The 16129-nt window shown below is 40.0% G+C and overlaps 1 protein-coding gene across 3 annotated transcripts in view; it reads left to right on the forward strand.

Annotated features, from left to right (window-relative positions):
- LOC126872030 (uncharacterized) overlaps positions 1-16129 on the forward strand; it is a 167963-nt gene that overhangs the window by 139920 nt on the left and 11914 nt on the right. For all 3 annotated transcript variants that reach the window (XM_050631495.1, XM_050631496.1, XM_050631497.1), the window contains 5 exons: positions 4096-4142; positions 5842-6216; positions 8576-8809; positions 9452-9658; positions 15939-16032. In XM_050631495.1, the coding sequence (XP_050487452.1) occupies positions 4096-4142; positions 5842-6216; positions 8576-8809; positions 9452-9658; positions 15939-16032 (957 nt within the window). The remainder of the gene's footprint in view (positions 1-4095; positions 4143-5841; positions 6217-8575; positions 8810-9451; positions 9659-15938; positions 16033-16129) is intronic.

The following is a 16129-nucleotide window of genomic DNA, read 5'->3' on the forward strand; positions in this document are numbered from 1 at the left end:
CGCTACACAGAAAAGGGGAACCATAGATATATCTAATTTCCTGTCAACTTGAAATTCAAACGCGACGTAACTGCGAAAGCGATTTTTCCTTCCGCTTCTTTTGTGTCCTTGTGCCGTCCATAATCAAGCGTTGTTTTGTTATTACAGGCAGAAAAATGGTAGAAACATTCTTCGACCAGATCCATTTTATTACCTTTAAAAATTATATCGTCAGCACGTTTCGGCAATTCGTCCAACGACGGTTTCGTTCTCGTTGGTAGTATCGTTATAAACGCGTCGAACGAACCTTTATGAAAGCTTTTTTGTCCGAAACGGGGGGTGGACACCGTACACGGCGCGGCGGCGACACCGCGAAAAACACGGCAATAAAGAGGGAAGCCTCCTTTTTATCCTCGGTCGGAACTCATAAACGGGCCGGGGAAATAACCGACGATAGAAATATCGACGTTCCCCGTGGGGTCTGCGATACGATATTACGTCGTCGGCCGACGCGTAATGTCAGCCAGCGTTTGAAAAATCGCCGCCCACTCGGAATCAGCTGCGACTGCAAATCCACCGAATCGCTGCGTTCAACCGATCGTAATAATCAACGCGGGCTTTCTACTCGTCTAACTTCTGATTTTGCGATTTCTGCTGTTCCCATTTCCATTTCCATTTCCATTTCCCACAACGCTGTATGCTAACAAATGGTCTTAAGTTGGTTGTTATTTGTTTGATCAATTATTTAACTGATTAACTTGTTAAATCCTGCCTTTCTCCTTAGTTCTTTTTCGCGTTTATAAAGTTCTTTGTGTATCTTCTTCCTTTTTTTTTATTTTCTTTTGGAATGTCTTTTATCCGTACAGATTGTGGTAAACTGTAGGAAAATCGAATCTATTGAATAATTAGTGTTGGGATTTCGGAGTTGTTTTAATGATAATGGACCTCGAGTCAACAAGTAGAGGATGTTTAGGTAGGACAAGTATCATAGGACGTTAAATTATTCGCCTTTTTCAGCACTGCAGATCGTATTTTGGCTTCGAGTAAACATGCATTATTTGCGTACGGTTTTACGCGTTAAAAAGAGAGGATTTATTGCGGTCGATGCGCATTTGCTTGTATACATGTCGATTAACAAGATTAACAGTTTAATCGCAAAATTATACGCCGACGAAACTAATTCATTGTTTCGTTAACTGTATTATCGGCGTTGTATCTCTACCAAAGTAATACCATACAAAAATCATCCGCAAAGCTGCATGTATTATAAGTTGTATATCAGTTAAGTTTTACATTACACTATCAATGATCACGTTGCAACATCATATATGAATGTAAACCACACGTAATAAAAACAGTCTCAGTTTTCGAAATCAAAGATCTGCAATTCGAATCTCTATGGAAATTTGCCAATTTTACTATACGTATAAACTTTTTAATGTTCGAATTTTCCTCCTGAGTTCCTTCCATTTCGTTTCTCACGATTTCTCACAAACAAAACGATATTTATATTCTTTCGAAATATTCCACTAAAATCCACAAAATAGCGAAAAGTTACAAATTTCACTAGGATAGGGTGTTGTTTTCTGTTCCAAAAAAAAAAAAAAAAAAAAAATAAAGAGAAATATATTGCATCGCCACGTAGTAAAAATTGTTTAAACTAGAGTTTTTCATTCACCGCAAAAGGGCTACCCGCCCATATGTTATTGGCAATAGAAAAGTGATTAATTCCATCCTCGGTTACAGTTACCGATGCATAGAAATTTTTCGGGACGCAAACATCGATTCGCGGTAAATTATTACACGACGCAACACGGAACCATCCGTTATCTCGTTTCACTTGCTCGTTAGCGTGTGATTAAAACATTTAATCGATGTTGTTCCCCATTGGGAGATCGTGATTAAAACCAGGGCAGGACAATTACAGCCCTTGCCGGATTCTCTCCGGCGCCTTTGTCACCTTGCTTGCCTCCATTATGCTCTAACTACAAGCTCCGTCGCTCAATCAATGACTGTGCTTGTCACAGGGCTCTTGGGGGTAAAATCTTCCCACTTGTACACAACACTCGCAGTCATGGACCAAACAGGTTAGGGACTTCCATGTACTCTGTGATTCCTTTTAGAGGATACACCTACGATTGATTTGTTTGTAAAATGATCGAACGACACCGTTCAATTTCAATTGCGAATGACGAATATTTCGACAAAACTGTTCAAACGTATTCAACTAAAAGAAATTAAAGATGGTATTCTTTCGCTTACCTAAAAAAAGGGGGGGGGACGAAAATTGACAGGGATCGATTTGTTATGAGCTTTTCATCAATTGCTAGACATATCCATCAATGGCCTCCGTTGAAAAATTGAGTGAATATTTATTACAAAAAAAAAAGAAGATAAAAGATAGCGCGTCGCTTTACCAAAGTCTTTTCAAAAGAAACTGAAAATTCACCTATTTGGCTGCACTAACTACTCAAGAAGAGCTAAAAGAAGACAGCGTACTAGAGTTGACGAAGGAACATTTGAATTTTATCTTCCAACGTTATCTCGTACGTTGTTTGAATTGATTTTCAGTCATAACCTATTATCTCGTGGCTATAACGTAACCGAAATGGGTTGTGGTTCTCGAATAATTAAATTAACCAAAATGGGGTTCTAGAATGCTCAAATACGAGACAAGAAGTGTACCGAATGATAAATTTATGCTGTACCTCGTGTCGATATTATTCTGAAAGATTCATCTAGAATCAATTTTAAACAGATGGCGAACCTGGCTTATAGAAATTAAGACCGTACGGAAATCCATTGATCGTGCATCGGTGGGTCGCGTGAGAACTTCAATTCAACATTCCGGTAGTCGCGTGACGAGCTTAAAAATTCCACAACTGCATATTTCGATGAATATTCCAAAAGATATATGATACGTTGGGAATCCACAGTCACTTCGTATTTTTCAACTGTGATCCAAAGGAGAAACGTGGATGACATTCGCAGAAAATTCGTTCGAAAAACCGTAAATTTCCTCCTAATGCCTGTTCCTCATTCAGAAACTTCTTTACGTTAACCAATTATCTAGCGTTTCACTCCTGAAGACCAAGTTATCCGTAGATCAATCTCATCGAAATTTTCTGTTATTCAGTCAAGGTTCACGATTGAAACGAGTCCGCGGAGATGACGATCGAATGAGAATGTAAGCGCGGTCGTCGGTTTACGAATTTCTCGCGACTGGATCTTCTCGGACGTGGCTCGATAAACCTGGTCTCGAGGCGTAATTACGTTAAACAAACACATAGTTAACCGTGTACTTAGCAATCGGGCTATTTAAATGGCTGCAAGTGACTGCCGGTGTTTGGTCAAGTCCGTCCGTTCTCGAAATTCAATCCTTGGCCATGCAAAGTTCACAATGTCTCCGTAACGACTGAACAGAAACAGAGAGCAAGGGATGGAATGAAAGCGGTATGGTGTCGAAAATTTTGAAAAGGAAACCGGATTGTTGAAACTAAATGCAAACAGATAATTAAAGTTTCGAATTTAGTTGAAAGCGACCAGGCTGAAAATCCTCCGGGAGAAAAATCGTATGGATTCGTCACGAGAAACGAAAACGAACCCCTCTAATATTCCCAGACTCAATTATGTCGGCAGATGAATCTAGAGAATGGGTTGCTTCCATATTCGGGAAAAAGAGTTACTTTCACGAGCTTGAAAAAAAAAAAGAAATTTTTTTTTTTTGCTGCTTTTGAAAGCAAATTTTTCCTCCAAAACTCGAGCCTTCGCTATTTTTCTCTATACGATTCTCCCTTGTCGCATTCACGAACTCTTTTCGTTCACACTGTGTGTCACGTTTCTCCAACCACTACTACCACCTCTGCCCAGCCTTCCTTCGTTTTATTCCAATTCTTTCACAGTTTTTTCCGCACCTCTTTGTATTTTTCTCTTTCCACTTTTGCCTCTTGCTTTTGGCTTTAATGTTTAACATCCACGTTAGGATCCTGGTTGCAATTGTCCAAGAATCTTATTACCTATATATTTTGAAACACATTCGAAATTTAAATTCTTCAATATTTCGTGGTTAACATCGAATCACGACACTAACCAATCGTGTTTTGCTTTTTGTTACAGATACCGGGAACAATCCACAGAAGAAGATATCGTTGCAAACCGCGGAAGTAAGAGCGAAAAAAATCTCATTGTCGTTGTTTCCCCATCTGGATGAACGGGCATGATTTCGTGTTTGTGTCTCGACTAGATAGATTCTAACCGACGAAACTCCGAGAGCCAACGTATCCCAGAACGTGCACGGAATGTATCGTAAATCGTTTCTTATCGCTCCAACCTGCATCCTTTTTTGGGTATAATCCCATAAAGTACACCAAGTTAAATTTGAGCGCTTTCGCGATAAGAAATATAGTCGTTTCGTCAAGCCATCTAATTACGATAGAAAAAGATATATTCCGGTTTTATGCCGTGCTCGTTAAGTTGTCTAGCTTTCGATGGAGAAGGTTGTAAATTTTAACCTCGATGGTAGACGGGAACGAGCTTTTTCTATTTTACTTTATGTTCTCCGTTCACGTAAGCGGTGCAAGAAGAAACTCGTAAAGTACACCAGAAATCGATAACTATTTCACCGTAAGGTGACAAGGTTCGTAAAGCACGGGGCGCGTCTAAAATGTTGCAAGTATATAAAACCGCATCGAAGGTTGTAAACGTTCAAAAAGAAACGGCCATTCTTGTCGTTCATTCAAAATTCGTGTTTTTCTTTCCTCTCGCAACAAAAACGGTCGAACGCATCGTTTCACACCGCGATTTCCCATTAATTTTTACGTAGTTGTACGATCGACTCTGGCTTATCGATAAACCATGAACAAATAAATAAATAGACATCCATTACCATTAAACAAATGTATCGCGTCCATCTGCAAAATAACGGGAACAAAAAAAAGAATATGAACTGAAATTACGTTTCAATAGCAGCCGATTGTCAAGATCCTGATAAAAGCGGTCGCGCAACGTATGAAATTTACGATTTGCGATGGTCACTTCGCGTAAATAAATTGCGCGCATTCATTGCGGGACGGGAAAAAATGGAATAATTTGTAGCTGGCTAAGACGGAGCAATTAAACGAGCGAAATAAAATTAAATACAAAAATTATTATTTCCATTTTGGAATAACTCGCAATTTCCATAGGGCATGTTTCGTATACGCTGTGTATAGAAAATTCAGAGTTACCTATCATCCTTTGTTATAACGTAACAATTTTATACAACGTGCCGCGCAATTTCATTTTAGTACGCGTAAAGTTATTATAGGTGTATGAGACACTGGTTATATGACTAACGTATCAGAGTAGACTTCATTTAGCTGTATTGTACGACGTCAATCTCGTACGAAGAATCAGGTGCGCATCGCACACATGTAACAATAACAGCGAACCGATATGCAAATTGATTATTTACGCAATATTGTTCGCTCAAAAACACAAAACTCGTCCGTTGTTGACGCAATTCCTTTATCTGTAATAGTTTTCGAAATATTCCAGGAAATATATACCATCAATTTCAAAAGCAATTCTCACCACCAACAGGGAAAACAATCGCCGATAAAAAGATATTTATATAAATAAGATATTTCCTCGAAAGTTCTTTTCCCCAAAAATTGTATCCATTAAATTTTATTTGACACGTTTTTCTTCTAAATTCTAAAACTTAAGAACTTGCCAAAGCTTACCTAAACTTATCTAACTTAAAATTTACCAAGAAATATTTCAACTACTAGCAACGTTTCGCGATAAAGTCAGTTAACTTCGAGCTACTTATCAAGAAATGCTAAAAAAATCCAGAACACGCCACCTGTTTCTCCATTTCAGGCTGCAAGCAGCCCTGAAAGAAGAAATGCGAGCGTGTCGAGCGTCACCCTGGAGGATGCAATTGGCCCTGACTCACGAGGCGAGCGTGAGCGGGTGGAACGCACCGAGACCGAGCAGGTGGAGGAGGATTACGAGGGCGAGGACGAGTACGAGGACGAACTCAAGGCTGTAGCCGAGTCGCACGAGGCGATGTCGAGGGACGACACTAGGAATTCGAACGTGTCCACGGCAGCGTCTACTGGGCTGGTCGACGGGACGTCCTCTGGTTCCAAGAACTTTGACTCGCGGGAGGTGATCACCGTCAACAGTTCCGACGAGGATGTCGCATCGAACGAGGCAATAACCGACGAAATTATCGACAAGTATGACCAAGAGGTATGTGTGTTTTCCTCTCCCTTATTTTTCTTTCCTTTCGCCTCTTCTTTCATGTTCATTTGTGAGAAACCGTGTCTCCTAAAGTGTCCGCTTGTTTCGCTAAACAAAATCGTGCTGTTTTTTTTTCAAAAAGAAAAACGAAGCATTTTCAAGTGAACGTTTTTCTTTCGAGGATAGACAGTTGCAGGGAAAAGAGCATTCGTTTCGAACAGCGATGTATTTTTAACAAGACTTTGCTTCCAGAATACGGTATATAAAATCGAACAGACGTAAACGACAGATTAAGCCGCGAGTTTCCAGAGTAAATTTGACACTCGTATACAAGTCGCGTGGATTGGTATATATCCCGGTGGGTATATTGAAATTTCACCAAGCTCTGGCAGATTGGACCATCTGGCGTGGCGCGATCGGAAAGCTTTCGTTCTGTCGGAGAGTAACCGAGCGGGGAATTTCAATTGATCGAGCGGCCACGCGACGCCGACGTTTCATGCGCGCTGTACCGATGACCTGGTTCCAGCAGAAACATTGTAGTCAAGCCTTGACCACTGTTTCGTTGGAACGGTTTGCCCCGGCAAACCCTGACCCGACGACGGCCCAACCCTGACCTACCTCCGGCCCATTTCTTACTTCGTTTCCGTGCTCTATTTACGATTAAGCTGGCTATTCGCCAGGATAACGTCGATTCCATGTTCGTGCTTGATCCTGCTAGCTGCGGTTACTCGACACATTCGACTCCTTGGTCGATGAATTTCCACTCTGCAATTCCACAGTCACGGTATGCTCGGTGAAAATGAAACGGAGAAGTCGTGCAGTTTGCGTAATGCGACAAACTTTGGAGCATACGGAAGCGCGATTCTTTCCCAACAATGTGTCCTGAACATTTCAATTTGAAATTCAACAGAAATCCAATGTATCGAAAACAAACTACGATTTCCTTTCAATAAATGAAGCTCCGCTGTGTTCTAATGACAGTTCGATTTAACAAGATCTTAGCTTCGATTTCTCGAGGAAACGGAAAACAACTCGATTTATACGCGGCTTGAGATAGAACGAAAAGAAACGGACAAGAAGCGACAAAAAGAAGGCGATATAAGTTGAAAAAAGACTCGATTTGAACGCGATTCTAGCGCAACGGCGATCGTGCTGTCGTCTAATGTTTATCAGGAGACGTATGGGCGGACCGGTTTCGTCCGACTATCGGAAAGTACTTTGCATCGACAAAGGTCCGAGCTGTTTCGCGATTGGAAAGCCATTTGTAACGTCTTAAGAAGACACTTGAAATTTTAAAAGGGTCATGGTATCTGTCTTCGGCTTTCCCCGACCAGGTTTCGCGCAATTTCTTTCGACGACAACAGCAGCCACGCTTTTATCGTATTTACGCTATTTCCCTATTTTCGTCTCTATTTCTCTCGAAACTCGTCGAAACGAAACGAAACGAAATTAGAGTTTCAGTTGGGTTATCGAATAAAGTCGATCGATTAAACGTTCGTAATCGATGTCATTTTACTCGGGGAAAACCTGTATTAATAATATTATTCCATGTTGGTAATCGAATCATCCAATCAGGCAGTTGCACAATTCGCGAATGCCGGGTATTCACGAAACTTTCGACTACACTCTCAAAATGGTACCTTCGATAAACTTGGTCTCGATCGAATTGTATTAGCTTGGTACATGCAAAATGCCATTTTCTTTAGGTAGAACATTAATATCACGTAACTTCTTCAAATCTGAATTTATACACGATTTCATGCATATTTTTAACGATGAATTGGTTTACTTGTTTATATTTATAAGAATTCTTATTAGTTACAGAATTCAGAGATTGTTGAAATGGAGCTGCTACAACCTTCTCTCGTTATAGTTCTTTTTTAAATAATTTATATACTTTGAAATGGATATCGATACATTTTCTAAATACTTTTTCGTGCGTTCGAAGAAAATTTTAGAATATCTACAGTCATCTACCTAGTGTCAGTCGGTAGTTACGCGTCGAATAGTTTCTTAAATTCTACTCGTACGTTCTTTTTCGGTACGACGATGGCAACGTTGGCAGGTAATAGTGTCGTACATCTCACTTTCCTGTAAGTTCTATTTTCTACCTGAAGACAGAATACTCTTTGCTTCTATTTATTACGATAGCGGTGACGCGATCCATTCTTTACAAGAATCTCCTGTGTCACTGGGAGGAATTGCAATTTTCAAATTTCCCATAAATCCATAGGAATTCACATTCTAGGAATAATCTCGTTTCCCGACATTACCAAGGAACGATGTCTATGATTATTCTCTATTTCTTTCCATTATTCTAATATTCCCAAGAATACCAAAGGAGAATATGCATTTTGTGTGATTTCAGGTGGCCGAGCTGCTAAAGTACAAGAAGGAACGCAATTCTAACCACAGCGAGGGTAACCGCATGAAAACAAAGCGTGTTCCGACCGTAAAAAAGGAACTCAGCACGCAGAAAGAAATCCTGATCGGGAGTAACGAGACGCAGGTGCCGAAGAATCTAGTCCCACCAGATGATCCACTGAATCGTTTGAGCGAGGAAACAGACACGATTCAACGAAGAAACGTCGAATCTAACGAGGTGAGCCAAATTGTCACTTTGTATAACGTAGACACGTTCTTCTTAGGCTACGATTAAACGTTAGAAACGAATAATTGAACGAAAAAATTGTACAAAATTTAACATGTCAAAATTAAGTTTTTATATGTTGTATTTTAACACTGAGATCGATTGAACCCCTTTCATTCAATGACAATGCAACAAATTTATAAAGCTTACATCTTCTTCTTACCTGTATCTTTTCATTGTCTTTATATTTTTGACTATTGATCAGAACGTTAGTTCGTCAACAAACGAATAAAGTGTAACTACAGCCTTTATTTCGTAGACCAGTGAAGTTTTATCAATAACAAGGATGCCGAATATTGCACTTCGCTTTGTCGCCAAGTTTCAGGCGAAAAGTTTCCTTCCTGCTTTTAGTGAGACGGGTTTTTAAGAAATTAAACGTGAAGAAGGATTTAGAACGAGATCGAAGCCGGAGATATTAATGGACCCTCCTTCGAAAGCGTCCTTTGAAGTAGCTTTGAATCGGAAAAGTGACGTCAGATTTCAAAGCTCTTTTGCCAAAGAAATTGGAATTTCCCTGTTATATTTTGACGACAGTTAATGCACTTGGTATTGAAAGATTTCTACGAAGTCTACCACTTTTTTTTTTACTTACAGCCGGTGGAGTGGGAGGATCTAAGATATTCGGAGAGATCGAATGGAAAAAGTGAAATCGTGGAACACAATCAATACTCGGGATCCAAAGCGAACAGCCCAAAGAAGTTGGACAAGAGGCAAGAAACAGTTTTGAAGGACCTAAAATCCTATTTGTTGACGGAATACGCGAACGAAGAGGAGCAACGCCAGAAACTTCGGGAACTGGGGGTGAGTTTAGTCGGAAGTTTCTGTGTTAATAATTAATCGCTTAATAATTGATAGCCAGAACGCGTTGATTCTTTGGTATCTAGCGATTCTCTCTCTACTTTATCTTTTTCAACGAATCTTTGTTTAATAAAAAATTATCCTCGATACTTTACTGTTGAGAATAAGATTAAACTTATTGAAAATTTATCTATTACGATATATTCCACTACATTGAAGAGTTATGCCTCTAAATTTTAAACGATCTTCAACTGTCGCAATCTCATTGTTGCTGCACGCGTGTAATCCTTACGGCATACCTCTCCTTAACATACTATGCGCTTTCATATTCTAATACTTTATGGTTTATGCAAACTAAATCCACTTATCGCTTCAAAAAGAAAAAAATAATCGAATGGAAAGCAATGGAAGTCCCTAACACAATTCCATAATAGAAGTGATGGAAATTGATTTATACCATTCCACGGGATAGCACGTGTAACGTGAACAGATTTTAAGCTCGAACGGGACGGGGAATTCGAGCGTACAGGGCGGAAGCGTTGAAACCGAATAAACAAGCGTGGAACGAAGTGCGAGGAAAATGGAGAGGAAATATTCATCGGTAGCCGTTCGGCGTCGTCGATCTCAAAGGGCGCGCGTATCCGCAATCGATAAATAATCCGGCCTGCGAGCCGTTAGGCACCATGTTCCCGGGCCAATAACGGCGAGTGGCTTTGTTCGTACTCAAAGCGTCTTTTCAGCTACCTGCGGCCGGACTTTGATCCCATCGCGATCATTCAAATAGACAACCCACCCTCGACCACCATCCATCCCCTCTTGCATCGCTAACTGTCCTCAGAACGAAACAGCTGTCTTCTTCATAACGAACGTCGCTGCAACTCATCATTTTTCTCTTACTTTAGGTTTTAGATGAACCTGTTCGAGCAAACCTGGCGATCCGCCGCAAAGATTGCATTTCAAACTTTAAATTACCTGACGTCCCGGCGAATCGAACAGTTTACAATTACGTCGTCGAGTCTTTTGAAAAATGATTCGCCTTTCTGTACGGTGAAGTCTCGGACTAGGGAAATCTTCTTCCACTGAGCGGAGATTAAATTTTAAATTACGAAAGTATATACGTCGTTTCTAATTTGTTCTCCAAATGATCGCAGGGAAAATTAGTTTTGGACTTAAGATAGTTTCTCAAATGAGCAATCTTGCAGTTCTCTTCTCTCTCCTCTTTTGTTCTTTCTCTGTCTTTTTTTCTTTCTTTTTGGAAAACGTGCACATAGGTGCATTTATTCGTAGAAAGAAACGTGCCGCGAATCATGTCAGATACAAATGAGAAAGTTGTCGCGAAACGATCAGGGGTGGAGGAAATAAAACGCGGCACGATGATAAATGCCAGTCCCGCTTTCAAGCCGGTTAACCATCGGCAAGTTTTCTTTTATCGCGCAGATACAATACCCTGTTTTCTTTCCCGTGGCGCGAGATACACGCCGAGACTATTTGTTCTTGTCGCACGCACAAAAGACAACGATCCTCCGCTGCTTTCGAAAATGGAACGGAATCACGACCTCGAGGACGTGTCTTTTCTCTGCTTGCAATGCGCCATTCTGCGGAAACCTCGTCGGAAATAATAATTGTTTTCCTGTGGAAGCTGCTATCTTTTTCGCAGATAAACTAGCAATACAATTCTTTCAATTGATTTAACACATTGAAAAGGCCAACTGATTAACTCCACTTTTTATAAAGTCATCAATTTCGCATTATTTAAGTGCATCTCAAAAAGGAAATCTTATTACGTAAATTTATTTATCATAAGAAGGTAGAATAAATAATTGTAATTGTCGTTTTTATAATTTGTAATCGGTGGTTTGTCAAATTTCGCCAATAATATTATTTCAATCCGAGTAATTAAAGAGATACGATACATGCGTCGGTAGTAGCGAAAATGGTATTAACCGAAAGAATTATTCGATAATGAAATTGGCGTCATTTGTAGTACTTGCTCGTCCTCTCCATTATCGTGCCAAGATAAGTGAATGACACGGCCACAAAGAATTCACCGGTTCTCTTCTTACACGATTGGCATGTTCCACTTGTAACGGAAGAACAGCGACAAGGATGGTATTTCTCATGCACAAAAGCTCTAAAATAGTCAGGAAGAAATTAAGTTTCTTTGAGACGGCGCGCCGAGTTAGAGAATCGGCAGAGTCTCCGTTTCATCGTTGTCATCTGTCCGACTCTGGCACAAAGAATACATCCTCCCGACTAATTCAATATTCTTAAAGCGACTCCTTCGCCACCGTGCTGCGATTACTGCGACAATTGGATCCACGAACGAGAGCCGAGCTTTTGTCGTGCCTCTTTGGTGGAACTTGAACATCCTCGTAAAAATCTCTCGCTTTCTCTTTATTTCAAAGAGAAACCCTGCTGTAATAGCTGTGTTTCGGAAAATTCTATTTGCTCTCGTTCCTTAACTTCGTAATTAACTTTTATATTGTTTCTAGAGTCAACGATTCACAAAAGAGCGTCCAAAAGGGACGCTCGGTGATTCTAAAGAGTCTTAGTTATAAATCTCTTATCAAACAATCTTTCGATACAATAATTGTTGGGAATAAGACGATATCCCGTGAAAGTTGAAGCGCGGCCACTAAGTACAGGCACATTTTTTTCTGATGTGCAAGTCAAATCGAGGTGATACGAAAGGAGAGACAATTCAATCATTGAGAAACATTTTACGCTCAAATTGAAATTAAGTAATATCGAGCGTCTATTACAAATCGTATTCTCACATAGAATAATCTGACGTATTGCGTTACTTTCATCCGTCAGCGCGTTTTTTCCTCTAACAAAATTATATGAACGCAATAACGCAATAACGTTTAAAAAATAAAAGCAGGATCCTTGTCTAACATAATCATGGACTACCAGCATTCCATAGGGGAGATAACGAATAAGAAAGTAGAAGGCAATTCGTGCTGAAAGGCGCGCCTCTGCAGATTGCGCGCATTCTTCCGTCGTTGCAAGGATGTCTCGCGCTCTTGCCCGCTATTATCGCGGCAGATACCTGGTGCACTTATCGTGGATGTGCGTGGATCGCACAAAGAGCGGCATTCTCACGGATAATTCAATATGCTTCGCGCAAACCATCGCAGTAGCAGACGCAGTAGCAGCCGTTCTCGGCAGTCACCGCCGTTGGAATCAACAACAGAAGGAAGAGCTTCGAGGATCTTCGTTCACGGAACAGGACTTAGAACAGCTAAAAATGGTAAAGATATGTCGAGCTTTATTAGAGAAAAGCAAGGAGAGGAAAGTATATCTGATTTTATTAGGCGTCTTTTATTAAAGAATTCAATGAAAATCAAAGTACGATGAAGAGAGAAAAGAAATATGTTTTAGCGTAATAAGGGAAGGAAGGGATGCAGAGAATTCTATGGAAGAGATAAAACCGACATCTGGCTCTGGGGGATACTGATAAAGCGGTGCAAATGAAAATCCATATGATTTTTGTCAAAGACAGCCTGTGAGACTCGAGTTCGCATAAGTTTCTATTTCACAAAGGGACGAGAAGTGGGAACATCTGTGTAGAAGCGAAGGGCTCACTGGTTTGTTATTGAAAGAAAAAAAACTGGGGCAGAGATCTTGCGAACGATGGAAATGGAGAGAATATCACATTAATTTTCACTAACTCCGAGGAAATCCCGTGTGCCACAGAGTCAATTTTACCAATAAATGAGAAAAGTTTAATTTAACTCCTTCCCATCTTCGATTCTGTAACCACATCATCCACATATCAGATGTTCCACGCGACGTAACATATCCTATCAAAAAGCTAGCAATTATTCGGATATGTTTAAGCCCTTCGATAATATAATAAAATAAAGAAACATTCAGAATGAACTATTTAGAGGATAATCTTCACGATTTCCTGATTTTTATAGAAATTACGTAATACAGCGTTACGTATAACATTTAAACCGTGTAATTTATAGTATCTATCTAGCTATATATTCATTAACTTGTCCAAGTCTCGTCACGAAAGGGTAAATTCATTCCTCGTATACTTGTAACGGCCGTAATATGTAAAAGCCTATAGACGTGATGCACTTGCGCAAATAAAATACTTGTTGTAGCGGCAACCCAATAGAGGCGGCGATCACGAAACGGAGCTGTTAATCTTAATTCCCGTGATTTACGATTATCGCCACCGGTCGGAGATATTCGACACGAAATACCAGGGAGGAGTTTCGAGCGGAAATTACGAAGCACGGCATCCGGAAGAGCACGACAGTGGCCGTCCCTTCTGGCGACACCGTCGAAAACGTTTATCGACCACGTGAGACAATCTCCCCAGAGGATCGATCTACACTCTCCTTTGTCCACGATTTCGTTCGTCCCCCTTTCGGCTTCCGATCGTTTTTGTTACTCTCTTTTTGCCCGGAATTTTCGAGAGTGCGCAGCGAGAGGACGCGTAACGAATCCGTGGAATCCTCCGACGGAAATTACGAGGAACGCCAGAACGGAAGTCGAGTCCCTTGTGTCGTTGCTCCGTCCACGACACTCGAATTTTTTCCGCAAGCGTAAAATTAGCCGATTTCCATATAACCACTAATTTGAAAAATATAGCAAACCAAGGCACGCTCCAATTTTTCATGGATATATTGCACGACATGATTGTGAAACCATTCCAATATTTGTTGTTCCTATAGATACAATAGTTTATGAAAGTCTTCGAAAACTTACAGAAACTTTTCATGAATATATTATGTGCAATATGAAATATTTTGAATTTTCATTAGCTATATCGATAAAGTTTCGGATGAATCTAAAAATGTACGTGGAAGCTACAAGATATCCAATATGCAAGTATGTTTTGACAATTTTAGAGCGGCTTCGTAATTATGAGACGTGGTATACAATCGTACCAGAAATTGAGAAGAATATGAAACGAGTCTAACTTAAACACAAAGATGAATTTTCTCGTTTTCTCATTTCTCTATTCGAGCAGTCAAAATGCGCATTTCGAAAGAAGAACAACTTTGAAATTAAGAAATTCTTCGAAAAGTTCAGCGAGTTAGACAACGTTTCGACATGAAAGGAGGCAAAATGACACTTGTGCTGTGAATCACGATTCAGGTTTGTGATTTCACATTGAACAGGATCCAGAAAAGGCAGGAGAGCCGTGGATCCGAATGAAGAGAGCAGCGTGGCGCGCAACGAGCGCTCACGACTCCGTCGAGTCGTTAATGATCGTTGAGCGACGAGAATTTCCGGCGGCGAGCGGTGCGTGCATATTTTGCAAAACACGTTCGAGTGGAAAAGCGAGAGGGGAAAACATGTTTCCACGGGGAGCCGAGAAAAATTCTCTCTTGGTCGAGTCACGGTTTAGAAACTACCGACGTTCAACAACTTCATCAACAAGTTCCATTTTGTCTGTACGAGTTTGCTGGTCTCAATGTCTGTTAATACGCAAAGATACAGTCACGCAAGAGTAGCGTAAATTAAAATCTAAAAGTCGTGCAGGAAAAAATGTATGGAGAAAATACGTTTAAGATGTTTCCTGTTCGTTATTTTATCATGATTTCTTTATCTAAGATTGCGCGCATACTCTCATTCCCAAGTATCAGAACATCGAATGGTGACATACGAAAAAATTGAGGAAGAAAACGATCGAGAAAACGATTAAACAATCACAATTTTGTACTTATGCAAGGTTTACCTGGTATATACACATAGGAAAAATTTGCTGAAACTAATTGCAGGGGTTGCAGTAATGTAATGTAGTAAACTAGTTACGTATTGATTTTCATCTATTCGTGTAAAGTTATACGAGTAATATACATTAGTCCTTATGTATGCATGCGAGATTTATACAGTATGAGATCTATTTAGTATCAGATATTGTTTCAATAGAATTATTGAATGTTAACAAATTTGAATGTACAAACATAACAAAGATTTGTTGAAACTATTTGCAAAAATTAAACTAGTGATGTTCCACTTTCAACAATTGTCTATCCTAAACTCTAGTTAAAAAATTTAAGGTGAATTAGATAGAAAAGCCCAAAAAGACCATTTATACGACATAAAACCATTTATACCATGTAAAAAAGAAGACACGACAGATATAGACGACAAAACTAATAATTTAATATAATGTTCATGATTGCCCTAACATTTACGAACAAGAGCGCATGCATCTTTATGTCTGCTACTCTACGCCTGCTCGTTCTATTACTTTCTCTCTCATATTCTAGAGTTAATGGGATAATTTAATTATCGTTGCATTGTTGGGTAGGCTCGAGAAGACGCGCTGGTGGAGAACTTGTTGGAACTTTTGGTGAAGATAGCTGAGAATCCAAGCCGATGGGAGCGGGTGCAGAAACTGCTTGGTAAGTAACGCTTTGGGTGTCTCGAGGGCAAGAAGCTGAAAAGCACCTAGGCGAAGGAATTCCGCGGCAGAATAGTTTGAAATTGGTATTTGGGTGA

This window comes from Bombus huntii, chromosome 12 (assembly GCF_024542735.1).
Source record: "Bombus huntii isolate Logan2020A chromosome 12, iyBomHunt1.1, whole genome shotgun sequence".
Lineage (NCBI taxonomy): Eukaryota > Metazoa > Arthropoda > Insecta > Hymenoptera > Apidae > Bombus > Bombus huntii.